The sequence below is a fragment of the Triturus cristatus genome, chromosome 7, assembly GCF_964204655.1.
Source record: "Triturus cristatus chromosome 7, aTriCri1.1, whole genome shotgun sequence".
Lineage (NCBI taxonomy): Eukaryota > Metazoa > Chordata > Amphibia > Caudata > Salamandridae > Triturus > Triturus cristatus.
The window spans coordinates 639182314-639210037 of NC_140590.1; the positions used below are offsets into that span (position 1 = coordinate 639182314).

At 50.5% G+C, this 27724-nt stretch overlaps 1 protein-coding gene across 3 annotated transcripts in view; it reads left to right on the forward strand.

The window, feature by feature from the left end:
• HELZ (helicase with zinc finger) overlaps window positions 1–27724 on the forward strand; it is a 2003166-nt gene that overhangs the window by 600197 nt on the left and 1375245 nt on the right. For all 3 annotated transcript variants that reach the window (XM_085617266.1, XM_085617269.1, XM_085617268.1), the window contains exon 12: window positions 13418–13685. In XM_085617266.1, the coding sequence (XP_085473392.1) occupies window positions 13418–13685 (268 nt within the window). The remainder of the gene's footprint in view (window positions 1–13417; window positions 13686–27724) is intronic.

Here is a 27724-nt window from a genome sequence, read left to right on the forward strand (position 1 = left end):
GCCTCACATAAGCGCCCCTTATGGGCACTGACATCAGTTCCTCTTCTTTCCATGCCTTCAGAAGTAGATCTGGGACTCTGCTCCTCTTTTTCTTCAGCTGTGATGCGGTTTTATTTCTGAAAATATTTCCATTGTGCAAGAGATGTCACCACCTAAGTCTAACATTTTAAGTTATGCAGGACTGTTGCAAACAGATGTTAGTGAGAGATCTCCATGAGGTGTGCCTTTGGTGCGTAAGGTTGTTTCATGATTCCAAAGCCTGCAATGACTGCTCCCAGATGAACCTGAAGGCCATCCTGCTTCAAGTCCAATCAAAAGCATGGACCGGCTCCTGGTCCAGAAGTCATTCCTGAGGTCGAAGTCCTCGGTTAGGTTATAGAAGAAACTTAAGAAGTTCAAGCGGAACTCAACGCCTTACCGCCACTCTCTGGTTAGCGTGAGGACATCATTGTGCCTCTGACTCGCTCTTCTTCCATTGAGTAGGTGATTCCATTTCTCCTCCCAGTGCACCTTGAGTTCCTGGGCCCATTTTACAATGTCACAGCAAGTCAAAAACTTTCAAGATGCTATGCTACACATTTTTGGCATACTTCCAGCTCCCTCTGAAAGCCTTTGGGCCCTAAGTATCAACAGGGCCCCACAATTGTGTTACCATTGGCGGGTTTGCCCTCTGCTCCATCTAAGCCCCTTGAATTCATTCAGTTTCTGCACCGGCGTCTTGCTCTTGTCACAACCCACATCAGCCCCTTAAATATAGATGCAGGCATCAACGCCACCGACACTGAAAGAGAACCCACAGCCTACAGTTATCCAATTTAACTTTTGCTTGGCCGCAACCCCGTCCAGATGTTAATATTCCACAATCTATATTGAATTAATCAAACTCCAACACCACAGCTGCCTATTCACATTACACATCCTTTTGGCTTAAACTCTTTTAGGAGCAAGTCTTATGGGATGACAGCGGTAGGGATGGGGATGAATTTGCACTACATTATGATAAGCACAACTGGCAGATTGAGTTACAGGAGGCTAGTTAAAGGCCACCTCACTTAGCCCATTAACATAAAAAAGCACTGCTTTTGTGACCCTTATTAGGAGGTGGTGCTGAGGTCCTTGATCTCCTCATCCTCACCATGGCGGTTAAAATAAATGTACTCAAGGCAGTCCTACAGTCTGGCCAGGCAACATCTGAACCTCTTTTGCCCTTCAATGAGGCCGTGACGCACTGCTGTGTGCTTGCACTAAACTGTGTTCTGGCCCCTTAGTCAACCGACAAGTTGTGATAGACCTGTCCAGTCAATCCAAGTTTTCTGACCCTACACCCAACCCTGAAAAGTTTGGTGGTGCAGGGGTCCACCAGTACAGTGAACCCTAGGGCTTTTCCAACCACTCCCCTTTTAAGTCAAAACAAGTGGATACCTTTGGCATGGGTATTTTCTCTTCAGCCAGTCTTGCCTTGAGATCAGTTAATGCGAGCTGCCTCCTTGGACATTATACCCATGCACTTTGGTAAATGGTGCGTGAGATCTTACCTTTAGTCTCAGAAGACTTATGGGCTTCCTTAGCCCATAACATTTAAGATAGTCTGTTGCCAAATTTGTCTTTTGCTCTGTCCTGAACACCACAGATTTTCTGGGCAGTGCTATGGGAGCTAGCCTGGTGCTTTGACACCACGCATGGATGAGGTCCATGGGTTTCTCCGTTGACGCCCAGGCATCTTTACTGGACATGGGTTTTGCCGACTTCTGCCGGTTTGGAGGCCTTGGCCCTAGGACGATTTAAAGCAAGCTGTGCCACAGCATGTTCTCTGGGTCTTTCAGCTCAAGTCCGGCAATTGCCACAGCGGTTTCACTCTACTAGGGGATATGCTACGGGCCTAGCACATATATATATATATACAGGGTCAGCCCTCACTGCCCACGCAGCAGGTTTCCCAGTCCCTTCAAGGTCAGGGCAGTGTATTGGCAGACAAGGACCTGGCCCTCAGGGACAGCATTTCTTCCAGTCTTCAGCCCCTCCAGTAACAATCGCAAAAACCTTTTAGTGCCCCTTTAGTAGTACAACCAACCGGTGGGCAGCAGAATCGGCCACTTTTTTACGGGGCGACAAAATATCACATGTGACAAATGGATTCTGTAGGTTGTCCAATGGGATAATGTCCTGCCATTCCTCTTGGCCTGCCACTATAGGGAAATACCTGTTGGAGGACCATCTGTTCATCTTACCCCTTTAAGTGCAGGCTTTTTCGGCTGAAGGAGTTGTAGAGCGGGGTTGGGCATTGGAAGTAGGGACTGGTTGTTATACCCATTACTTCCTGGGTCTAAAAAAAAGGGTGGAAGCCTCCATCCTATTGTAGGCCTTAGTTCTCTGTGTCTACCTGCGCAAAGTCAAATTCAAAATATTCACATTGGCCCAGGCTCATTTTGCCCTGTGTCCTGAATACTGGATAGGGGCATTGGACCTGCAGGAGACTTCTTTTCACATCCCTGTCTTGCAGACATTTCCTGCGGTTCAAGGTGGGACATGAGCACTTTCAGCTTGACAATGCTCCCTTTCGGACTCTTCATTTCCCCATCGGTGTTAACAAAGGTCATGGTGGTGGTCACTTCCCATCTGAAGAGGTTGGGGTACCAGCTTTTACCTGCATCCCCAACTGGTAGTTGAGGTCAGGCTCGTCAGTTGGTCGCAGACCACCTCCAGATAACTGCAAACCTCTTGACATCGTTAAGGTTCTGGATCAACCTGCTGAAGTCACACCTGACTACTTCACAGAGGCTCCTTATCATCTGAGACATCCTGGATATGGTGCACTTTCAAACGTTTCTTTCGACTAGGGAGTCCAGGACAATTGATTATGGTCCTGATTGTTCCACTTCTGCTCTGGATCTTAGTGAGGGTGACTCTAGGGCTTCTTGCCCTGTTAGCTTCCTGCATCCTGCTCACCGATCATGCCAGATGGCACTCGCGAGCTTTTTAGTGGGATCTGACGTCTCAGTGGGCCCAGAACCAAGGGGGCCTCTCTAATCAGACTCCCACTGTGCGAGAACCTAATATCGCAGCAGCATGGCGGGTCTTGCTCCCAAGCCTGCACAAACTACATCTCCATGCGTGGCGGTTGAGAGGCGGCAGTTGACCCTTTTTGATATGTATTCTGAGTTCATTAATTTCATCTTAGCTGCTTGCTGCCCTTCCATGAAATCTGTATATGCTTGGTGCTGGTACAAGTGTGTGGCATTGTGTGGTACATGGCAGTTAGTCCCCTTGGAGGCGAAACAATCTGATGTGGTGTTTGCTTTGTTTTTTGGCCCTGCATAGCCTTGGTCTGGGCACAGTTGAAGGTTGCCTTTCGGCTTTTTGTCTTTGTTCAAATCACTAGTTGTGATGAGTTTTATAAAAGGTTTGCAGAATATTTCCTCTAACACTCTCTGTAATTCCACAGTGAGACTAGAAATTATTTCTCACCTTTGTGATGTGTACCCCTTTCAACCAATGCACAGATGTTGGTTGCTCGTAATGGTCTTCCTGGTGGCAACAATATCCGTACACCAGGTAAGTGGACTTCACGCAGCGTTCGATCCAGCCTTCATCTTCCACATTTTTCCCCAGACAAACTGGTGCTTGGGGCTCGAGCGGCATTCCTGCCAAAGGTGATGACCCTTTTTTTATATAGGAAAAGCCTTCATTCTTCCGACCTGCTTGCTCTGCCTCATCCCTCATAAGAGCAAGACGGCTTTCATTGTTTGGACCCAGTCGGCTTTTACATCAATTTTACTTAAGGACATCGAGTGGGCGATCAGCTGTTCTTGGGTTTCTCGGGGCCAAAGAAGGGGAAAGCGGTGGAGAAACAAACGTCTCTCGATGACTACTCCTCTGCTTTATGATCTACTAAGCATTGGCTAAGAAGTAGCCTCCATGCGGCCTACGGACATACTCCACCAGAGCCAAAACTGCTACCACTTTATTGGCACACAGTACTTGCCCTGGATATCTGGCATGTGGGTACGTGAGCATCAGTTCAGAGTGATAGACGCTTGTGCTTTGACATTCTGGTAAGTAGGAATTGCCAATTTGCTCCCTCGATCATGCAGGACTTTTTAGTCTGAACAATTCCACAGCCCTTCCATCTTAGGAGACACGTCTTTGGTATCTGTTCAGAAGGTGAGAAACCTGTGGTTGGAAGTATCCATTAGTAGTGCGAGTTACTTATTTCAGTAGTGCTCTTTCTGGTGGATACTCTAACTGCAGGTTCCTCACTGCCCTAACACCTCCCTTTTTTGTTTTTGTTCTCTGTTCAATCTGAAACGATCCCAATTTAGGAATCTTCACACTGGTTTGTTCAATTCGTCCATAAGTACCTGATGGCGCAAAAGATTTCTTGAAAGAAACTGAAATCTACACACATCGCTGGTGCTTATATGCTGCTTCGATCATCACTTGTAGGGCGGAAATGTGTTGACGTAGAGTTGCATGCCACCACCTACCAGCACACAGGAGCACTTCTTTGAATTTTCGAGATCCATTCTGACGCCATATGAGGAATCAGTGGTTAGAGTACCCACCAGAAATAGCTTACTGAAGGTAAGTAGTTTGTTCTTTCTAGGTATAGTGAAATTCAGTCACGTAAATATTTTGTTATTGTCGAACTCTTTAAGATCCTAGAAAATGCTGTGGCCAACATTGCATATACCTTACAAAAAGCTTCACCAATCACTTTTTTCATTTTCCTGATTTGAATATGTGTTACAAGAATTAAAAGATGGGTAGTTGGTAAACCCTGCATATTTAACAATTTGCACAAGAAAGCACACAAATAAAAATACACTGATCGAGCAATACCAACCGATACAGAACAATACTCAGTCATTTTCCTCCCAAACTATCTGATTCCTAACTCTTGTGGATAGTGACACTCCTGGGAAGTCGCTTCTAATTTGGAACACAACCAGAAGCCCATAATTGGTTAAATATTTAGGGTTAGAATGCAATTCAGCAGTTCCTTAAATATAATCTTCCAGGCGCAGTACAAAACAGTCAGTTAAGGTATAATCATCACAAAATACCTGAGGGGTTTGTGTAGTTACTTTAATAGCTCTGCAGAAAGTGAATATCACAGCGCTTTGTCTTCTCCCATCAAATGGAATGTTAATTAATCATTATGCATATAAATCTTATGTGCTGGCAACCGAAAGATATGGAAAGCTCAAGGAAATTATCAATTGTAAGTTGCACGCACATTGTATATTTGAGAAGGCATTTCTTTTGAGGGTTGATGTGAGTCGGACGTTTTTTTTGTTGCAAAGACAAATTTTCAAGAACACCACTAGTGGCACTGATGATACAGTACGTTTGAATGATGTTCAGTATGTCTAAGAGGCGAGAGAAAAATCAGTCTCTTGGTTGATGCAGACATCAAATTACATTTAATGGTGATCTGTTACTGGACAGCGAACAGGCTCATTCGATGTAAACAACAAAGAAACACAAGCAATCGCTGGTGCCCACGGGCAGCCAGATTACAATATAATACAGTAAGCATCGAAATAAAAAGTACTTTTAAAAAAAATAGGTCATTTAAAGGAAAATTTGTTCTAGTTTACCAAATAAATTTCCTTGTACTTGCTGATACCTGAAAAAAGGTTGCCACACAGTCTGGAATATTTTCAGGTGAAGCATAGTAGATTATCTGTGTTCAATAAGGGTACAGGCAACCGGTATAAATGGATGAGCTGCATTAAGCCATGATCTGTAGTGCAGTGTTAACATTCATTACACCTGGAACATTAGCATCTTTTGGAATAAAATAAAGCTGTAGTTTTTATGTATGGCTTGCAGAAATTGAGTTCTCTATTGACTAAGAAAATAAATTCTACAGGTTCACAGTATATTGTCGTTCGTATTATTGTTGTAGGGCGCATTGAGTTACTTCCCCAAAGGGATCCCTCTAATGGCAAACCACTGTCAAGCCAATTGTTCATCAAAAGATATATATGTATTGCTTACTGATCAAGATCAGCTGCAACAACCGCAAGACACTGATTGAAAAGGTGTGCTGCCTTCTTGAGCTCAAGACTTTAAACTGAATCTCTTCTATCATAAATTTTCTGTGTGTGAATGGCACATAAAATGTAATATTTAGGTGTTTGTGATATCTGCAGTCTTCCTGAAGAAATAAAAATATTATTTGCAAACATATTAGTACAACCTGTGATGGTTAATGACTGTGAAGAAATCTTTTAGAAGCCTACAACCAAAGGTCGCACACTTTCAATGCACCACAAATGTCTTAATATATGTTTGGGTTACTTTTTTGTTTTAAGGATCAGTCTGTGGATTTGGTAATGGCAAAAAGGTGGGCATTTAGGGTATTACTGTGAATTTAAATTTAAAACGGAAGATCCTGTTTGATGTCCAGCACTCATTCTCCTTTATTATTTTTTTCCTGGCCTTGGGTAACAATTGAAATGTTATTATATAGGTTACCATATGACATTATTTTCTATGATACAAGCCCAGGAGTGGGACATCTTTGGCTGTATTTAAAGCTGGGTGCTATGGTGAATAGTTTACTTCCTAGCAATCTTAGGATTTCAGCTGCGCCCAGAAGGAACAAATGTGACAAAGTTATGGTTATTGGGGTAGTAGTCTTGTGGTGAGGGTGTTGTTCCCCTCTCATAAGACTGGCAATAGATTGTGTTAGACTTCTCTGCCATTGGCTGGATGGTAGTTTGGGAATAGATAATATCATTCACCAGGTATATACTAAGAGTTCCTAGTGAATGTTTACCTATAGTTGATAGTGCTGTTGGTGGTTTAAAGGTTTGACAGTGCAAAATATGTTTTCCGTCTGTTTAGAGTGAAATTATATATACTACTGCAGCTGTTTGTATGAAAACAGGGACTGCCGCTGTAGATTTAGGTGTTGAGGGACAAATAGCGTGATACTTCTCGTCCAAGTGCATCACAGTCCTGTTAAACTTTGTTGCAGTTCTAGAAACCTTGTCCTAGAAATTCGCAAATGGGCGTGTTTCCAATACCTTCTCATTCACCTGTTTGTCACACTCTTACTACTTAAAGTTCGATGAATGTTATGTAACCAGAATGTTGAGAGAGGTTTTGATGTGGAGGTTTGTGCCAGAACCATTCAACCCATATATGGCGTATGCCTTTGATTTAAATCTCTGTGCTTCATATTTGATGTAGATGTACCTTTATTGGACTGAAGGTATCCTCGTGACCTGTGTTTTTTTCTGAGGTCATAAAAATGTGTGGCATTGCTCATGTGTCAACAAAGTAAATGTTGATATTCAATCATGCCTCCTTAGTTTGCTGATTGATTTGACTAAATTTGGTAATATGAATACTTGACTGGTAAATGAGAAGTCTACCTATGAAGGAAATTTTGAGATCGCTCCCCGTTTAATAACTCGGATGGAGCTTGTTTATTTGTTCCCAAATTGGGAAGCATCTTGTGATGATAGGATAATAAGTCTCACTGTTAAGCAATGCAGACTCTCGTGCTTGTAGGAGCCTGCCATATTCTTACAGGAGATTTTGCTTAATTTAAGACTATTTTCTGCATACCGACCTGTTGAAATGACACTTGAAGGTAAATTAATGAGCAATGTATGATTTGTTAAACCAGTTCTCTCAAAAAGAAACTTTCTTTGCAGTAACAAAAACCGAAAACCAATATCCACTCCATAGACTTATCAAGGTAGCTCTCTAAAGGATTTAAAGATGGTGGTGAGGAAATTTTGGGTTCCTATCAATGTTATTTGGGCTGGTTATAAGGAATTTCCTCACCCACCCCATCATACATGTTTCTCAGAGAGTCAATCCTCTAGAACAGTTATTTATATTTTAAAAACATGAATCTGATAGAGACCTCTAGCTGCAGATACCTTACCTTTGAACTTCCAGGCATCAGGCTGGATCCAGAAGATTTTTGATAGCAGTACCCCTGTGCGCCAATAGGTGGCATTGGTCGACTCCACATGACGTCCTAGGCATCGTACGTCATCATAGTGACGTCCGTGTCGTCTATAAAGGCACCACCCCGGAGCGCTGACGTTAGTTCTTTTCCTTATGCGCCAGCCAGCACAGATCCGTCTAAGAGAGCTACCCCTGTCACTTTTTGACAGCCTTTTTGACTTTTTGTTGACTCCTTTTGGTGTGCTAGGTATAAGTAAGAAACACTCTGGGTTCAAGCCGTTCGGTGTCTGCTACCCCGCTATGTCGGTCACGGACCCCCATTTGGTGTGCCTCTGATGCCTGGAGCGCGACCACGACACAAAGTCGTGCTCCGATTGTTAGGCCATGGCGCTGTAGGGTTTTAGGGAGTGGTCCCTAAAGCGGATCACGGGCCATTGTCTCGCACCATAGAGGTTCCTCGTCAATCTCACTCCTGGTCTCGGTCGAAGGAAGGTCCGAGCACTGTTCCGGGGGGTCGAAGTCTTCTTCCTCAGTCTTCGTGGTCAAGTAAGTAGCACGATAAAAAGCACAATAAGTTGAAGCGTGCTGTGGCTTCGCCCAGTCTCACATGACAAGACAAAGGAGCCTCGGTGTTCGTTGCCCTCGCTCCGGGTCGACTCAGCGTTTCCCTCCCTTTCTGGGGCTAGGAGTGACCCCCACCCAACTGAAAGAACTTTATGACGCCATGTCCACCATATTTGGGTGGCCTGTTCCTGCCGATGCGCCTTAAGGCCCTGCAGGTTCAGCTGCAGGAGACCCAGTGGATTCTGCGCCTTCAGCTCCGGTCACGGCCTTCTTTTGGATCCTTTTGCGGATCCAGATCGGTGCCGGTTGTACCTCTGTGACCTTCTCTGGAGCATGTCTGACGTAAAGATCCTCGGCGTCACTGGTGTCTCCTCCATCACCATTCCAGACGACACTGTGCCGGTTGGGCGTCCACCGGCATCGACGGAGCCGTACGTCTCCATGCCGTTCAACCTGCCCTATTCTGAAGGGTTAGGCATAGATCATGAAGATTGGGAGGGGCAGCAGGATCCCTTAAAAATCCTGAAACCCAATCAAGAGCTGGACTGGTATGAGGACCTGGGTGATGCCAGCGACCTGGACACCTTCCCAGATTCGGACATGCTGTCTTCCCCTAACATGGCTACGGTGGAGGGAGCATCGTTCGCAACGGTGATGCGTAGGGCTGCAGAGGTCTTAGACCTGCAGCTTCCTACGGTGGCAGTCAAAACTAACGTTCTGACGGAGGTCCTGCAGCCTGGTGTCTCCTCTTCGGAACCCTTACTTCTTTCAACGAGGCCTTAACATACGTTCTACTGGGCACCTGGTCCAAGCCCAGCACAAGGGCTCCTGTGAATCGAACCATTGCACGCTGCCACCACTCTGCACCGGGTGACCCGGCTTTCCTCTCTAACCACTCCACTGAGCTTGGTGGTCCAAGCCTCCACTTCCACACGCGTTCCCTTCAGCACCCTGGACAGGGATTCCAAAGGACTGGACAGCTTCGATAAGAAAATCTTTTCTTCCACCAGCCTAGCATTGTGGTTGGTAAACACTGCATGCCTCTTGGACCGTTACTCCCCTTCTCTATGGGAAACATTTGCGCAAGTGTTGCCCAGAGTGTTGGAGGAGAACCGAGTTCTCCTCTCCCAAGCCATTACAGACCGGAGAGATATGGCTAAGTTTGACATATGATGTGGATTAGATACGACGGGCTTGCTAGGCAGAGTAATTTCCTCGACGCTGGCTCGTAGGCGCCACGCCTGGCTTAGGATGTCTGGTTTTTCGGGGAATGTCCACGCTAATCTTATGGGCATGCCCTTTGATGGCTCCCGTCTCTTTGGAGACAAAGCGGACGTATTGCTTGAGCGTTTTTAAGGACTCACCACGTCATCCCGGCCTGTGTCTGTTTTTCTCCCCTTTTGTGGCTATGCAAGGGGCTTCCAACTGCGCCATCCCTATTCCAGCCGGAGGACCCTGCAAGTTCAGTAACTCTGTGGACACGGTGCGCCACAACTCGTGGGTCAGGTGGCCAGAAGTCTGATCAAGCCACAACCCCCTCCTCCACCGTAAAACCCTCAGAGTCCGATTCTTCTGGATCGTGGATGCCCAGTTGGTGGCAGGATACACCATCACCTCCACCATTGGCAAGATATCACCTCGAACAGGTGGGTGCTGCATATAGATCGAGGGGCTACTCCCTCCCCTTCCAGACTACCCCCCCATGCCTCCAAATTACGATCGGCTGACGGAGGATCACCTTGCCTTACTCCACGAGGAAGTCAAGACTCTCTTGGCCATGGGAGCCATCGGGAGGGTCCCCGGTCCAGAAATAGGCTGTGGTTGCTATTCCCGCTATTTTCTGGTTCCAAAGAGGGATGGAGGCCTTCAACCTATCCTGGATCTCGGGGCCCTCAACTACTTCCTCAAAAAGGAGAAGTTCAAGATGCTCACCCTTGCTCAGTTTCTGCCTGCTCTGGACTCGGGAGACTGGATGGTAGCATTGTAGTTGCAGGATGCCTATTTCCACATCCCCGTCCGGCCTTCCCATCATTGCTATCTGTTATCTCGATGACTGTTTGTTGAAGGCTGTCCCAAGCAGTCGTCTCCCAACTCCAGACTACAGCAAACCACCTGCATTTGCTGGGGTTTACTAGCAACGTGTCGAAGTCACAACTGACTCCCTCTCAGATGCTCTCTTTCACGCAGCTGTTCTGCAGTTCCGGCCCTCTCCTCCCAAACTGCGAGTTCAGGATATACAGACTGTGATACCAATGTTTCAGCCTCTATCCTGGATTTCAGTGAGAATGATTCTGAGGCTGTTGGGCCTCATGGCCTCCTGCATCCTGTTAGTAAAGCATGCCATATGGCGTATGCAGGGTCTGCAGTGGGACTTGAAGTTGCAGTGGGCACAGAATCAGGGAAATCTCACTGACGTGGTCCAGATCTCGGAACGAACTGCGAGAGATCTGCAATGGTGGTTGACAAACCGCGATTTGCTCAATGGCAGACCCCTCTCCCTTCCCCAACCATATCTCTGTTGTGACAGATGTCACTTCTGGGATAGGGCGGGCATCTGGGAGAGGTGGAAATCAGGATGCACTGGTCTCCGGCTGAGTCGGGACTCGACCTAAATTTGTTGGAGCTCCGAGTGATTCGATTGGCATTGAAAGCATTTCTTCTCTCTGTCAAGGGAAAGCTAGTGCAGGTGTTCATGGACAACACCAATGCCATGTGGTACTGCAACAAGCAGGGCGGGTTGGGGTCGTGAACCCGTTGTCGAGAGGCCCTGCGTCTCTGGACATGGCTGGAACAGCAGGGCGTAACCCTAGTGGTTCACCACCTGGGAGCTTCTCTGAACGCCAGGGCGGATGAACTCCGCCATCGATGTCTGGTAGATCATGAATGGCGACTCCAGTCAGAGGTGGCGCAAGGTCTCTTTCATCAGTGGGAATAACCTTTTTTAGATTTCTTTGCCACCAAAGAGAACGCCCTGTATCAACAATAACTGGAGGGTCCAAGGCGGCTATTACTCGGTAACTCCTTTAGTAGCGATTGGAGCTCAGACCTGCTGTACGCTTTTATGCCAATACCACTCCTGCCCAGGGTACTGAAGATCATAAGGAGCGACCGGGCTCAGGTCATTCTTGTGGCTTCGGCCTGGGCGAAGAGCGTCTGGTATCCAGAGCTTCTGAAGATTAGCATCGATCCTCCGATCAGGTTGCCCCTTTGGGAGGATGTTCTGTAGCAGCAGGGGAGGTTTCTCCACCTGAACCTGTCGACTCTGCGCCTCCATGCATGGAGATTGAGCGGTGGCAGTTGATGGCTTTTGAAATTCCTAGGTATGGAATGTGTTTTGGCCACTAGGTGGACCACCAATAAGAGGGTATACGCCTGCTGTTAGCAGAAATTTGTATTATACTGTGCAGAAAGGTCTATTGACCCTCTCTCTGCTTCTCTTTCCACTGTCTTTTTATTCATTTTGACCCTTGCTTAGCAGGGCTCTGCTTTGGGAACTCTCAAGGGTTGCCTCTCTGCTCCATCTGCTTTTTTGTGGATGTCAGACCAGCCCTCTCATAAGTTTCTGATTGTACATAGGTTTCTAAAAGGGCTGAGTCACTTCCACCCACGCCCTTTGTTATGCCACAGTGGGACCTTAATTTAGTCCTCACCTACCTAATGTGTGCTCCTTTCGAGCCTTTCCATAACTGTCCCCTCTGGCTGTTGACCATCACAACAGCCTTTTCAGTGGGGATTACATTTGCCCGGAGGTTGAGTGAGTTGCAGGCATTATCTTGCACGCCTCCCTATCTGATGGCTTTTCCAGACAAAGTGGTGCTTTGCACCAGGGCTTCCTTTTTACAAAACGTTGTGACCCCATTTGATCTGAGTCAATCAATTACATTGACCCCTTCCTTGCTCCCCTACATCCCTCTAAAGAGGAGGAGCATCTCAACCGACTGGACTCAGAAAGAGCGTTGTTGTTCTACCTTGACTTCACAAAAGAGTTCCCGGTGGACAACCAACTCTTTGTGGGGTAAGTGGGTGCTAATAAGGTAAGGGCAGTGCAAAAAAAGGACCATCGCTCACTGGGTCATTCTCTGCATCAAGATCTGCTATGCCCTGGCAAAGAAGCAGCCCCATGTGGGATTAGGGGCCCATTCCACCAGGGTGAAGGCTGTGACTACGGCCTTGGCTCGGGGTGCCCTAGTCCTGGACATCTGTCAGGCAGCAAGGTGGGCATCTTTGCACATGTTTGCCAAACACTACTGCCTGGACAGTCTGGTCTGCAGGGACGGGCATTTTCCCTGTTTGGTCCTGCAAGACTTCCTAGTTTGAGGTATTGGTCCGCAACTCACCAGCAGGTTGGTATGGTTTGGGTATCTAATTCAAAGGTAAGGAATCTGCAGCTAGAAGTCTCTATCAGATGAACAACTTACTTCCCTTTGGTAATGCATTATCTGTTAGAGACTCTATCTAGCTACAGATTCCTTACAGCCCCACCCATGCCTCCCCGGTTTGCGGACTAATGTTATAGGGCTAGGGTTACTCCCCTTTTCAGGGCCCTAGTTTTGCACAAAACTGTGTCAGTTACTTCGTGGCTCTGCGCTTCTGGCGTGGAAAAAACTAAACGTACTGACATCTGCGCGCCTGGGTGGTGCCTATATAGGTACCGCCGGTTGATGCTAACGATGTCAGTCGGAGCCGAATGGCGCAACCCGACGATGCACACAAGGGGTATTGCTCAGCAAAAGTTTCTGGATCCATCCTGATGCCTGGGAACTTCAAAGGTATAGAATATTCAGCTAGATAGTCTCTATCAGTTAATGGGTTATGGAAACGGTATGGCAAGTATGTGTAAGACAGGAAAGAAAGAGACAGAAAAAAAGTTCTCTTTTGAGAGTAGCATTGTGTAAAATTTCCAATTTTCCTTCTGCAGATCTGGAATATCTGATGTGTGCAAGGCAGCAGCTGCTAACCACTGCCAAGCGATGGGATTATACTTCCAAGACTATAATAGAGTTTGAGCCAAATGAAACTACTGAGTTGGAAAGAAGCCTTCTTATCCGATACCAAATCCCTCTTTCTGCTGACCAACTTTTTACACAGTCTGTCCTGGATAAATCCTTGACTAAGGTCAACTATCAGTCCCGATTGCATGACCTACTGTACATTGAGGAAATTGCGCAGTATAAAGAAGTCAGCAAGTAAGTACCAGGAATTGTGTTTGTGTCTTGACTTTCATTTGTCATTCTTCATTTTAAAATGCATTGGCTATAGTCAAATTTCGACCCCTCTTTGTGTGTGTGTGTGTGTGTGTGTGTGTGTGTGTGTGTGTGTGTGTGTGTGTATATATGTATATGTATATATATATATATAAGTTTTATTGAGCAAATCTGCTCCCTTACCCAGTACAGGTCTCTGTTGAGATGCACTGAGCTGTAACCCCTCCCCACTGGGCCTGAAAACATAAAGACCCTGCTAATCCATTATTGTGACTTTGTGAGTGAGGGTATAGTATGCTGCTGCTGTTTTTCTTTTAGAAGTAGTTACTCTGTTTCAAGATGTGTGATCCAGATTCACATGCACTTTTAAAATTGGAATGTCTGCATAACTAAGGCTGTGAATAGTGAGCATTAACGGGTACTCTTAACAGCACTTACTTCACTGTTGTAGGAAGCTGGCTCTGCATATACTATAAACCAAAGTAAGTTATATTGTGCACAGAGTCCAGGGGGTCCCCAGAGGTATAGCAGAGACTAAATTAGCTATGTACTAACAACTCTTGTTGTGGTAGTGTGGGGAAACTGTTACGCTTATCCAGAGGGTGTGTTAAGCATTTATTGTATTCACTCAATCAAGACTGATGAGATACACTCAGAGACCGAACCCAGACCAATCTATGAAAAAAGGTATATTTGTATTTTATTTCTAGAACCAAGCAGGACTTGGTACAGGTAAGTAAATTGTACTTTCAATTGTAAACCTTAGCACAGACATACAATAGGGAATGGATTTGCAATTGTTACAGGTTGGTCAGTTTTAAAAAGCAGGTTATATTACACAGGGATGACTTTTAGTCTAGTTTTTTATTGCTTTTAGGTTATATAGTACTGGGGTTGGTATGCCTTGGTTCCACACCTAAGGATCTCACAGTACAAAGTAATTAAGACTTTTCTTGGTTTGAGTGATAGTTACTGTTTACCCCATGCAAAACAGATCTGAAAGAGACAATTAGTTATGGATTCCTCACCTTAGAATTACCGCCAGATGTCAGACTGGATACCGCAAAAAAGTTTCTTCAGCAGTACCCCTGTGCGTTGGTAGGTGGCGTTGGTCGACTCCGTGTTCGTCATTGGTGTCGTGGTCGCCGGAATGACGTTGCAGCATCTACTTAGACGCCGCACCTGCGTGCTGATGCCAGTTCTTTAATTTTCTGCGCCAGCCTAGTGCTGATCCGGAGAGAGCGGTACCTCGAGTCACTTATTGACTACTTTTTGTCAACGTCTTTTTGAGTCGTTACGACTCCTAGTGCACTAGGATGTCATCTCGGCGGACCGGCTTCAAGCCTTGTGACTCCTGTCACAAACTGATGTCGGGAACGGACTCCCATCTTATGTGCCTCTGGTGCCTAGAGCGCGACCTCAACCCAAAGTCGTGCTCCGACTGCCGGGCCATGGCCCGAAGTCTTTGCGGCAGCGTTTTTGAAAACTTCTAGAGGCCCGGCAGTTGATTCTGTGCCGATCGAGGTCCCGGTCGAGAGGGAGGTCGCGGGACCGGCTGCGGAGCCATTACCACTCCTCGTTGAAGTCTTTGTCTTCGGGTATGTCGAAGCACCAAAAGAAAGTGAGGAAGCACTATCGCTCTCCGCTTTCTCCCCGTCTGTCGGCCGATGCGGGAATGCGGCTGGTAGTCACTCGGCTCCACCCGCAGAGCCTGGTGCGACGGCCCCGAGCTTGCCTCCCTTTCCGGGAGCCGGGGCGATGCCTGCCCAATTACGTAGCTTTTACGAAGCTCTTCATTCTATTTTTTGGCAGCCCGACTCTGCCGTCACTCCTTCATGCCCCATGGACTCTGGTTGGGGCTCTAGGCCTTCAATGCCGGCGGCTTTGGCCTCAACCTTGTCACACTTCCTCCGCCCCCCAACGACGCCGGTTGTGTCCCCAGCTGACATCGACCCCAGCCTCCTCCTCGAGGTGGACACGGAGCCGGACCGAAGTCGCCCGGTACTTTTGTACCCCTGTTCTTCCTTGGTGTTTCCTGTCGCCTTGAGTGCCTACCAGAGGAGGGTGAGGAGGACTGGGAGGGGTCTGTGGACTCTTTGGCAGACCAGTTGGAAGAACCGGACTGGAGAGAGGAGTTGGGTGAGGCCAGTGATCTGGACACTTCCCCAGAACTTAGCATGCTTTCTTTCCCTACCGTGGCTACGGAGGATGGGGCGTCATACGCAGTGGTGTTGCGTAGTGCGGCTAAGGCCTTAAACCTCGATCTTCCTATGGTGGCGGTTCGGACTATCCTCCTGACATAGGTGTTTCAACCAGCTGCAACCTCTTTGGAGCCCCTACTGCCGTTCAATGAGGCACTTACTGACATCCTTTTGGGCACGTGGTCCAAGCCCAACACAGGGGCTCCTGTGGACAGGACGATTGCCCAACTCCACCGCCATGCCACGTGTGACCCCATTTTCCTTTCCCATCATCCTACCGCTGAGAGCTTGGTGGTCCAACCCTCGACTTCCAAGGGCGCATTCCCTACCGCACCACCTGATAGGGAGCTCAAGAAGCTGGACCACTTTGAGAAGATGTTTTCTTCCTCCAGCTTAGGACTGCGGTCGGTGAACACCGCATGACTCTTGAGCCGTTACTCCCACACTGTGTGGGACTCAGGTGCTGCCTCAATGCCTGGAGGAGGCCCGGGCTGTACTCTCTTGTGCAGTGGCCGAGGGGAGAGATGCAGCAAAGTGCGCCATTTGATGTGGGCTGGACACCGCCGACTCGCTGGGCAGGACGATTTCCACCTCAATAGCCCTTCGACGTTAAGCCTGGCTGAGGTCCACTTGCTTTTCGGGCGATGTCCAAGCTACTCTTATGGACATGCCCTTTGATGGCCGTCGCCTGTTCGGCGACAAAGCATACAACGTGCACGAGCGCTTTAAGGACTCTAGGGCTACGGCCTGATCTTTGGGCCTCGCTTCCACACCTCACGCAGTCTGCTTTTCGCCCCTTTCGTGGCTATGGAAGGGGGTGCTCTGCCACATTCCACCCAGAGCCACAGGTTTGCGTAAGCTGGCCAGCCTCTGCACAGCCGGGGACGTGGAACCCACGTTGTGGGTCTGGGAGTAAGCGGGCGGGCCAGTCCACCAGCTCCCCCTCTGCAGCGTCCTCGAAGCCCTACTAGTCTGACTTTTAGGGGCCACCAATCGCCAGAGGGTGGCAGGATTCGCCCTCTCCTCCCCCACTGTGCACCATCACGTCAGACAGGTGGCTTTTGCAGATAGTCCACAGGGGCTACTCCCTCCCCTTCGAGACTACCCCTCCATCCATGCCACCTCAATTCCATTGCATGTCGGAGGATCACCTGGCCCTTCTCTAACAGAAAGTTACAGCCCTCTTGGCGAAGGGAGCCATCAAATTAGTTCCTGCTCCAGAAGTAGGTTGTGGTTGCTATTCCCATTACTTTCTGGTGCCCAAGAAGGACAAATGCCTGTGTCATATCTTGGATCTCAGGAACCTCAATTGCTTCCTCCAGAAGGAGAAGTTCAAAATGTTGACATTGGCTCAGGTCCTGTCTGCTTTCGACCCAGGAGACTGAATGGTAGCGTTGGACTTGCACAATGCTTATTTTCACATCCCCGTCTTGCCAGCCCACAGGCGTTACCTACGGTTCACGGTAGGCCACAAGCATGTTCAGTTTACCGTGCTCCCCTTTGGCCTTAGCAGCACCCCTCAGGTGTTCACGAAAGTGATGGCGGTGGTCGCTGCTCCTCTTCGCAGATCAGGGGTTCCAGTCTTCCCCTACCTCGACGACTGTCTGTTGGAGGCGGGTTCACCCTAGGCTGTCGTCAACCCCCTCCAGACTATAGCCAACCTCCTGCATTCGCTGGGGTTCTCCATCGATGTGCCAAAGTCACACCTGATCCCCTCTCAGAAGCTCTTCTTCATCGGAGCGGTTCTGGACACAGCACAGTTTCAGGTTTAGCCTCCCGAACAGCGAGCCCAGGATATTCGGGCTATGAATCCAATCTTTAGGCCTCTATCCTGGGTTTCTGTCAGAATGACCCTGTGCCTGCTGGGCCTCATGGCCTCTTGCATCCTGCTGGTAAACTATGCCAGGTGGCATATGCGGGCTCTGCAGTGGGACCTGAAGTTCCAGTGGGCACAGCATCAGGGAAATCTTTCTGATTGTGTACAGATCTCGGAGGGCACTGCGCGCCAATTGCAGTGGTGGGTAACAAACCAGGATTGGGTCAACGGCAGATCCCCCTCCCTTCCCCAGCCAGAGTTCACAGTGGTGACGGATGCATCACTTGTAGGGTGGGGCGACCACATGGGAGAGGCGGAGATCAGAGGCCTCTGGTCTCGGGAGGAGTCCGGGCTCCACATCAACCTTCTGGAGCTTCGGGCGATCCGTCTTGCACTGAAGGTATTCCTTTCTTCTGTCAAAGGGAGAGTAAAGCAGGTGTTCACGGACAACACCACTGCCATGTGGTACTGCAACAAACGGGGTGGGGTGGGGTTGTTTACCCAATGTCAGGAAGCGCTTCGTCTATGGAAGTGGCTGGAATATCAGGGCATGTCTTTAGTGGTTCAACACCTGGCAGGTTTTCTGAACGCCAGGGCGGACGAACTCAGCCACCGGTGCATGAGGGATCACGAATGGCGTCTTCATTCGGAGGTGGTGCAAGGTCTCTTTCAGCCGTGGGGAGAGCCTTGGTTAGATCTGTTCGCCACTGAAAAGAGCACACAATGTCAGCAGTTATGCGCATTGGAATTTCCAAGGCGGCACTCCCTCAACGGTGCTTTTTGTCGCAAGTGGAGTTTGGGTTCTTCTATATGCCTTTCCATCTATACCCCTTCTACCCAGAGTCCTGAAGAAGATCAAGAGTGACAAGGCCCAAGTCATTCTTGTGGCTCCGGACTGGGCAAGAAGAATCTGGTATCCCGAGCTCTTGCACATGGCCATCGATCCTCTGATCAGACTGCCCCTTCAAGAGGATCTTCAGTTGCAGCAGCAGGGGACGGTCCTCCACTCGAACCTGTTCAGCCTCCACCTCCTACGTGGAGATTGAGCGGCGACAGTTGACAGCTTTTGACCTTCCTCCCGAAGTCTGTAACGTTATCATGGCAGCCAGGAGTCCCTCCTCCAAAAAAGGGAAAACGCCTGTAGGTGGAACAAGTTTGTGGCATGATGTGCAGCAAAGGCTGTGGTTCCCCTTTCTGCCACCCTTTCTGAGGTACTCCTCTTCATTCTTTCCTTGGCCCAGCAGGGCTCTGCTCTGGGCATCCAAAAGTATATCTTTCTGCCATTTCGGCCTTTCTTCAGCTTCCTGACCAGCCTTCTCTTTTCAAGTCCCCTATTGTAAATCGCTTCTTTAAGGGCATTACTCATTTGTATCCTCCAATTCCTTTCATAATGCTCCAGACTTGAACCTGGTTCTGACCTATCTTATGTGCGCTCCTTTCGAGCCGCTACATAACTGTCCTCTCAGACGTCTGACTCTTAAAACTGCCTTTTTGGATGCCATCACGTCTGCTCGCAGGGTGAGTGATCTTCAGGCTCTTTCTTCCAAACCTCCTTTCCTAGCGGGTCATTCGGACAAAGTTGTCCTTTGCACTAGGCCTTCTTTCCTTCCCAAAGTTGTTACCTCTTTCCACGTAAGACATACCATCACTTTGCCCACCTTCCTCCTGTATCCTTCTAAAGAGGAATAGAGGCTCCACAGTCTGGATCCAAAACGTGCGCTTTCCTTCTATCTGGATCGCACAAAACAATTCCGCATGGATGACTAACTCTTTGTTGGCTATGTGGGCGCCAAGAATGGTTGGGCCGTGCAAAAGTGGGCCATCTCCCGATGGTCGTTCTTTGCATCAAAATCTGCTACTCCTTAGCGAAAAAGGAACCTCCAGTGGGGTTGTGTGCCCATTCCACCAGGGCGACGACAGCCACTACTGCTTTGGGACGTGGTGTCCCCCTAATGACATCTGCCAGGCAGCTACGTGGGCTTCTTTGCCCACGTTTACTAAACACTAATGCCTGGATAGCCAAGTCTGGAGAGAAGGCTTCTTTGGCCGTTTGGTTCTCCGGGAATTCCTGGTGTGAACTTGGCTCGCAGACTCACCTCCGGGGTTGGTATTGCTGGGGTATCTATTCTAAGGTGAGGAATCCATAACTAATTGTCTCTTCCAGATAAATAAGTTACTTATCTTCAGTAACAATATATGTGTAAGAGACATAGATTAGTTATGGATTCCTCACCGCCCCTCCCATCCTCCCCGTTCTGCGAACTGACTTCTAGGGTAAGGGACTTCCCTTCAGGGCCCTAATTTTGTGCACCAGTGGTCGGTGTCTTGCATGGCTCTGTGCTTCTGCCGTGGAATGTCATGTAAAGAACTGACATCAGCTCGAAGGGGCGGCGTCTTAGTATATACCGCAACGTCATTCCAGCGACCACAAACGCCAAGGACGAACGCAGAGTTGACCGACGCCACCTGCCGACATGCAGGGGTACGGCTGAAGAAAAAATTCTCCGTATCCAGTCTGACGCATGGGGGTGATTCTAAGGTGAGGAATCCAAGAGTAATCTATGTCTCTTACAGATATATCATTACCGAAGGTAAGTAACTTTTTCTTCTCACTTTTAGGTCCAAAGTCTCATAACATGGGTTCCTGTGGGAGAAAAATGGTTATCAGTTTCACAAGTAAACGTCTTACAAGTGGGAGTTTTGAGGGGTTTTGGACCAAGGTTCTCCAGGGTCTATGTAGACACTGGAGTTGCACCACCAGCGACACTGCGGTGGCTGGGTGCAGTGTGTAGGGGCCCAATGTTAACCAATGGGGCCTTCGGGTAGGGACTGCTTGCGAGCAGGCCACTCGGGTGTGAGAGCAAAGCTCCTTGGGATAAGGTCAGCACTGCAGGGGCCAACAACCAGCACAGGAACTACACCACTTGCGGCAAAGGGGTGGCCGGGTGAGGATGCCAAGAAAACATCGGGGACCCCGTGATTCTCAATGAAGACCTTCGGTTCGGCAAAGTTGCTGCAGGCTCGGGCAGAGAGGCTTCCTGAAGGCGACCACCGGCTGGAGAGGTAAGTTGAGTTCTTGAGGAGATGCCTGGACACTGTTGTTGGGCCACCCAAGCCAGAGGGGTATCTGGTGCAGGGGTGTTTTCTTACCAGCTCGGTCACAGGAACCCTTTAGGTTGAGGCTGCGGGCATCGTCTTGAGGCTTGAGGGAGGTTGGGGATCACCAGAATCACGATCAGATTCACTTGAGAGACCTCCTCGTGGTGTGGGTGACTTGAACTCGTGCTGTCGGCGTCTGGTGCAGTGGTGTAGAATTGCGGAGTCTCCGGAATCCGGATTATGTGGGTGAGTCTTGGCTTTGAGCAAATCCGGTGCTCAAGGGAGACAGAGTCTGTAAGATGGTTGCAGGGCAGGTCCTCTGGGCTCTGCGGGTTGCTGGCTGCTGGACTCGCCGGGGTTCTTGCTGTAGACAGTACGTAGACTGGAGAGGCCGGTAGGGCTGGGGCCAAAGCAGTTGGTGTCCTCTTTTTCCTGGGTCAGCGCGGCTTTTCGGTCCTTATGCTTTTTCCCCCCTCAAATCTGAGGAGGCAAGGCTCAGGGTGGCCCCTAAATCCTAGATTTAGGGGCGTTAAAAGGGGTGTGCAGGTTAGGACAACGGGTCCCTTCCTTGGGGTGGGTACATCCTCTATTATGCCACCCTCCAATGGGTGGTGGGTATGAGCCTATCCCTGATTGGTTGAGAGCCCTCATCTTCAAGATGAAGGGGACTGAGATGTATGCCTCACCTCGCCTCCCCCACCTGAGGGGTGGGGTTGGCAAAGGTGGGCACACCTCTCCTCCTAGCATGGTTTTCCTGCTGATTCTCCCACCCAAAATGGAGGGCAGAACCGGTGGGAGCCAGTTGCTGGGGGCAGCAAACGTCCGGGACACATCACAAAGGTGGCAGGCCTTTGAAGGTTTCTCTTCGTGGACCCATGCCCATCCTGGGGGGAGGAGGCATGACACTTCTGCCCATGATGGGCTTTGTTTCTGGATCAGAGAGCGGAGGCTTACTACCCAGTTTTCCAGAAACCTGTCTGATGGTGGCAAATGGCGGGCAGCCATTCAGGAATCACACCAAGGCTGGTCATTTTTCAGGGGGCATCTCTAGGTTGCCCTCTATGTGCATTTTACATTAAATCTCACACTGGCATCAGTGTGGGTTTAATGTGCTGAGACCTTTGCTACCAAACTTACCAGTTTTTACTAAAGCCATTCTGTAGCTGTGGAGTACGTAATGACCAGCTCCCAGACCATGTAGTGTTTAAGGCTTTACTACACTCACAATGTCGAAGAATGGACTTTGATACTGCAGGGGTACAGGGCTCATGCCACTGTACCCTCACCTGAGGCTAGTGCTCCCTGCTAGAGGGGTGGCTTGCCTAGGCCTCAGGCAGTGGGTGGTAGGCATGGCACACATGGATATGTGCCATGTCGACTCTTTACTTTTCTCACTGAGGTCTGTAGGTTCTAAGTAGTGTTCCGAGTTCAAACAATGAACGTAATGTAAAAATAAGATATAAACAATAAGAAACAAACCTAGCCCCAACCCTCCCCTGCCCCCTCTCCTCAGTGAGCCTAAAGAAAAGATGAAAAAAAAAAGGGAGTATGGCAGCTCCTGTGCCCTGGGTGACGCTGTGGGTCCTGCACATCGGGGGGAAAAAGGAGGCGGTAAGGCACACTTTCAGGGGGTGAACGCCGTGGTATCTGGAACTAATTTCAGAAGACGCAGGTATTGTGGACAAGTCCGTTCTCGGAATTCCTTGGAGAGGATCGTTAAGAAAGGGGCCAATATTTTGGCATAATTGCTATCCTTCCCCGCCTCTTCCATTGAAAGCCTCTCCATTGCTAATAGATTCCATAGTTGGTGTATCCAGTGTGTGTGATCTGGGATTTTGTTGGATTTTCATCGCGTTAGAATTACTCTATGTGCTGCGTTGAGTGCGAGTGCCATCTGCCCGCCCTCGAGTCGAGCGCAAGGAAAAGGTTAATGCATTAGGAAGGCCTAGGAGGGTGTAAGCAGGGAGCCCGGGTATGAAGGTGTTGAAGGCTGAGTCAATATCATCTAGGATCTGTTCCCAATAGCGGGTTAGTTTTGGATAGTGCCAGAGTAGGTGAAGAAGTGTCCCAGGGTTGCCGCGCCCTCTCTAGCAGAGACCGTCGCATTGGGATTGCCATTTGGATGGTCTATCAGGCATATAATACCAACATGTGGCGATTTTAAAAGCTGTTTCTGTGTGACTCGAGGAAAACATAGTGTGATGTACCCGATAGAAAACGTCCTCCCACTCCTTGTCAGTCAACGTGCGCACCAGCTCCGTTTCCCAGCGTTGTTGCCCTGCAGTGCGGACCCTCGAGGGGGCTGTAGTAAGGAAGGAGTAGATTTCAGAGATAGGGCTTTTATCATCTTTTTTGCTGATTGCCCATTTCTCAAATGGCTTCATGGGTCTTAAAAAATTATAGTCTGATTGCAGTTCCTTAAAGGGGATTAGGCCCTGAAGGTCCAATAAATGCCCTAAACGTTTGCAACCCCCTTCTACCCAACGGGCTGCAGATCTGGTGTCCATTCCCGACGGGAAGGCGGGGTTCGAAATGAGCAGTGTCATGGGAGAGGGGACTGGGGTCAGGTTAGCCCTCTGAGAGACCCTGTCCCACGCAAGCAATGTGGGCCGCGTGACTGGTGAAGAGTAGAGTCCCCATGCGCGGGCCGATTTCGGGAGCCATGCGTCTCGCCAGATATGATGGCCCGCTACTGTCTGATCCATGAAGACCCAGTATTTCTCTGTCATGGGATGATTCCACTCTACTAAGTAACGCAAGAGGGAGGCGTGGAAATATCAAGTGATGTTAGGGAAGGCTAGGCCTCCTGCTTTCTTGGACCGTTGGAGCAGAGTTTTTTGTAATCGTGATGAAATTGGAGCCCATACGAAGCCCTCGATTTCCGCTTGCAGTTGTCGTAGGGCGTGAGGCGGGGGTTCCAATGGCAATGTTTGGAACAGGTATTAGGCACGTGGTAAGACGTTCATTTTAATCGCGGCAAACCTTCCAAACCATGCCAGGGGTAGGCGACGCCAGCGGTGGAGGTCTGCGTGGGTCTGGGCTAGTAGAGTAATTCGCCTCTGCAGCTTTCGACAGATTCCTGTAGAGGGTCAGTCCGAGGTACATGACATTTACCCCCCCCCCCCCCCCCCTCCTAGACCCAGTCAAAGGGGAAGCGATGCCGGAGAGCCTCCTCTGTGGGCTGGCTGGTGGTAAGATTGAGCACTTGGGATTTCTGCATGTTGATATCTGAAAGAAACACGTTCGTTAGATTCCTCACCTTAGAATATCCCCAGGCGTCAGGCTGGATCCGGAAAGATTTTTCGCAATACCCCTTGCGCGTCGCTAGGCGTCGTCTTCGGCTCCGCGTCCGTCGTCGGCGTCGTGCGCCGGAATGACGTCGTCGGGAGTACTTAGACGCCGCCCTCGCGCGCTGACGTCAGTTCTTTTTTCCACACCAGACAGCGCCGATCCGGGAAGAGCTTACCCCTTAGTCAATTTTTGACTAAACTTTTTGACTCTTTTTGGTCTTTTGTCGACTCGACTCTGGTGCCGGTAGGATGCCTGGATTTAAGGCCTGTGACGCCTGTCATCGCCTGATGTCGGTGACGGATCACCATCGCCGGTGCATTTACTGCCTGGGGGCCGACCATGACGCGGAGTCTTGCCCCGATTGTCAGGCCTTGACCTTGAAGGCTAGGCGGGAGCAGTCCCGTAAGCTTCTCGAGCTTCGGCACTCGGCTCCGCGCCGCTCACGGTCCCGGTCCAGGAGGAGGTCCAAGGACCGGTCGCGGAGCCGCAGTCACCATCATCGCTCGTCTGGCTCGAAGTCTTCGGGTAAGTCGAAGCGATCAAAGAAGTCTAAGAGGCGACACTGCTCTTCGGACTCCCCTCGTGCGACTCGGCCGAGGGTCAGGGTGGTCCCACCCCCGCGGCTCCGCAGGAGCCGCGTCCGTCTCCATACCCGCCGGTCCCTGGGACTGACGCGACTCCGGCGGAGGTCAGTGCCTTCCTCTCGGCCATGAGGGGCCTGGCTCCGCCGTCGACGCCTGCCGGCGCGCCTTCGGGCCCCGCGGGCTCGACTGGGCGACCTCGCGTGCCGGCGGCTCCGGCCCGGCGCCGTCGACTACCTCGGTCCCGACGCCGCAGGTCCCTGAGGGATCCAGGCCTGTCGACCTCACGACGCCTCCTCCGACACCCGTTCCACCTCCGGCGCCGTCTCCGGATGACGCCGTTCCCCGGTTTAGCCGCACCCGACGCCGATGGATGACCGTTTCATCTACCGTCCGGCTCCAATCGTTCCTCCTGTTTATCAGGAATCGGATGACGGGGGCGACTGGGAGGGGTCTGAGGACCCTATGGCCCTCCAGGGTCAACTTTCACAGGACTGGGCAGACGAACTGGGGGATGCCAGTGGTCTGGACACTTCGCCGGACGCTGGCTTCATCTCTCCTCCGACTGTGGCTTCGGAGGAAGGTGCAGGTTTTTCAGTGGTGCTGCGCAAGGCGGCCGAAGCCCTGGGGCTCGAGTTGCCTGCTGTGGCCGTGAGGACTAAAATCCTCACAGAGGTGCTTCAACTGTCAGCAAGCTCCACAGAGCCTCTGCTGCAGTTCAATGAGGCCCTCGTCGACGTTATGCAGGGCATTTGGTCCAAGCCCTCCACAGTTCCTCCTGTGGATCGGAACGTGGCCCGGCGCCACTGCCCTGCTCCGGGCGACTCCAGTTTCCTGTCCCAACACCCCACCCCCGAGAGCCTGGTTATCCAGGCCTCCACTTCCCAATCCTCCTTCCCGTCCGCTCCTCCGGATCGGGAATCCAAGAGGTTGGAACAGTTCAGAAAGAAACTTTTCTCTTCCCTGAGTTTGGGCCTGCGGTCTTTGAACACCGCTTGCCTCTTGGACCGTTTCTCCCACTCTCTGTGGGATGCGGTGGAGGACGTGCTGCCACTGTGTCCGGAGGAGGCCCGGACACGTCTCTCCCAGGCACTTGCTGGCAGGCGAGATGCAGCACGACATGCCATACGGTGTGGACTTGACACCACGGACTCGCTGGGTAGGGCGATTTCCACCACGGTGGCGCTCCGGCGCCACGCCAGGCTGAGGTCCACGTCTTTTTCGGGGGATGTCCAGAGTACCCTCATGGATATGCTCTTTGATGGCACTCGCCTTTTTGGTGTGAAGGCGGATAGTGCGCTGGCTCGTTTTAAGGGCTCCTGGGCTACGGCCACGTCCTTGGGTCTCTCGGCCCCACGGCCGCACACTTCCGCCCCTTTCGTGGCCAAGGAAGGGGTGCCTCCTCACGTCCGCCTAGCCACCGGCCGCAGAACCAACCTGGTCGCGGACGTGGGTTACGCCGTGGTGGTTCTAGAGGACAACGTGCCGGTCAGTCCACATCCACCCCGGCAGCATCCGCCTCAAAGCCTTCTTAGTCCGAGCTTTCAGGCCCATTCCACGCCAGTGGGCGGCAGAGTTAGCCATCGCCTGCTCCACTGGCGCTCCATCACTTCGGACAGGTGGGTGCTGCAAATCGTCCGAGGGGGCTACTCCCTCCCCTTCGAGACGAACCCTCCAGCCATGCCACCGCAGTGCCACCGTATATCGGAGGATCATTTGAATCTTCTGCAGAAGAAAGTTTCGGCCCTCTTGGCCAAAGAGGCCATCGAGCGCGTTCCTGGTCCAGAAGTAGGCCGTGGTTGCTATTCCCACTACTTTCTGGTTCCCAAGAAGGGCAAAGGGGGCCTACGTCCTATCTTGGACCTCAGGAGCTTCAACACCTTCTTCCGGAAGGAACGGTTCAAGATGCTAACTTTAGCTCAGGTTCTGGCTGCCCTCTACCCTCGAGACTGGATGGTAGCGTTGGACTTGCAGGACGCCTATTTTCACATCTCCGTCCTGCCGGCCCACCGGCGTTACCTGCGGTTCACGGTGGGTCAGGAGCATTATCAGTTCACCGTGCTCCCCTTCGGCCTCACCAGTGCCCCTCGGGTGTTCACGAAAGTGATGGCGGTGGTCGCAGCTCATCTGCGCAGATCGGGGGTTTCAGTCTTCCCCCTATCTCGACGACTGGCTGTTGAAGGCGGGCTCGCCCCAGCAAGTCGTCTCCCACCTCCAGACTACGGCCGACCTCCTGCATTTGCTGGGGTTCTCCATCAACGTGCCGAAGTCACACCTGAGTCCCTCCCAGAAGCTCCTCTTCATCGGAGCGGTTCTCGATTCAGCGCAGTTCCAGGCTTATCCTCCGGAACAGCGGGTCCGGGAAATTCAGGCTCTGATTCCCATCTTTCGGCCTCTATCCTAGGTTTCGGTCAGGTTGGTGCTGCGGCTTCTGGGGCTGATGGCCTCCTGCATCCTGTTGGTGCATTACGCCAGGTGGCGAATGCGGGCTCTGCAGTGGGACCTGAAGTTTCAGTGGGCCCAGCATCAAGGCAACCTGTCCGACCATGTCTTGATCTCGGAGGGCACTGCGAAACAGTTGCAGTGGTGGCTCACGGACCACGATTGGGTCAGCGGCAGAAGCCTCTCCCTACCCCAACCGGAGCACGTAGTAGTGACGGACGCGTCCCTCCTGGGATGGGGGGGGGGCCACATGGGAGAGGCGGAGATCAGAGGACTCTGGTCTCCGGCGGAGGCTCAACTCCATATCAACCTTTTGGAGCGGAGAGCGATCCGGCTTGCTCTGAAAGCCTTCCTTCCCTCTGTCCGGGGAAGTGTCGTGCAGGTGTTCACAGACAACACCACCGCCATGTGGTATTGCAACAAGCAGGGCGGGTGGGGTCGTGGACCCTTTGTCAGGAGGCTCCGCGCCTCTGGACATGGCTGGAACACCAGGGCATCACCCTGGTGGTTCAACATCTGATGGGCTCTCTGAACGCCAGAGCAGACAAACTCAGCCGCCGGTGCATGATGGATCACGAATGGCGTCTGAAC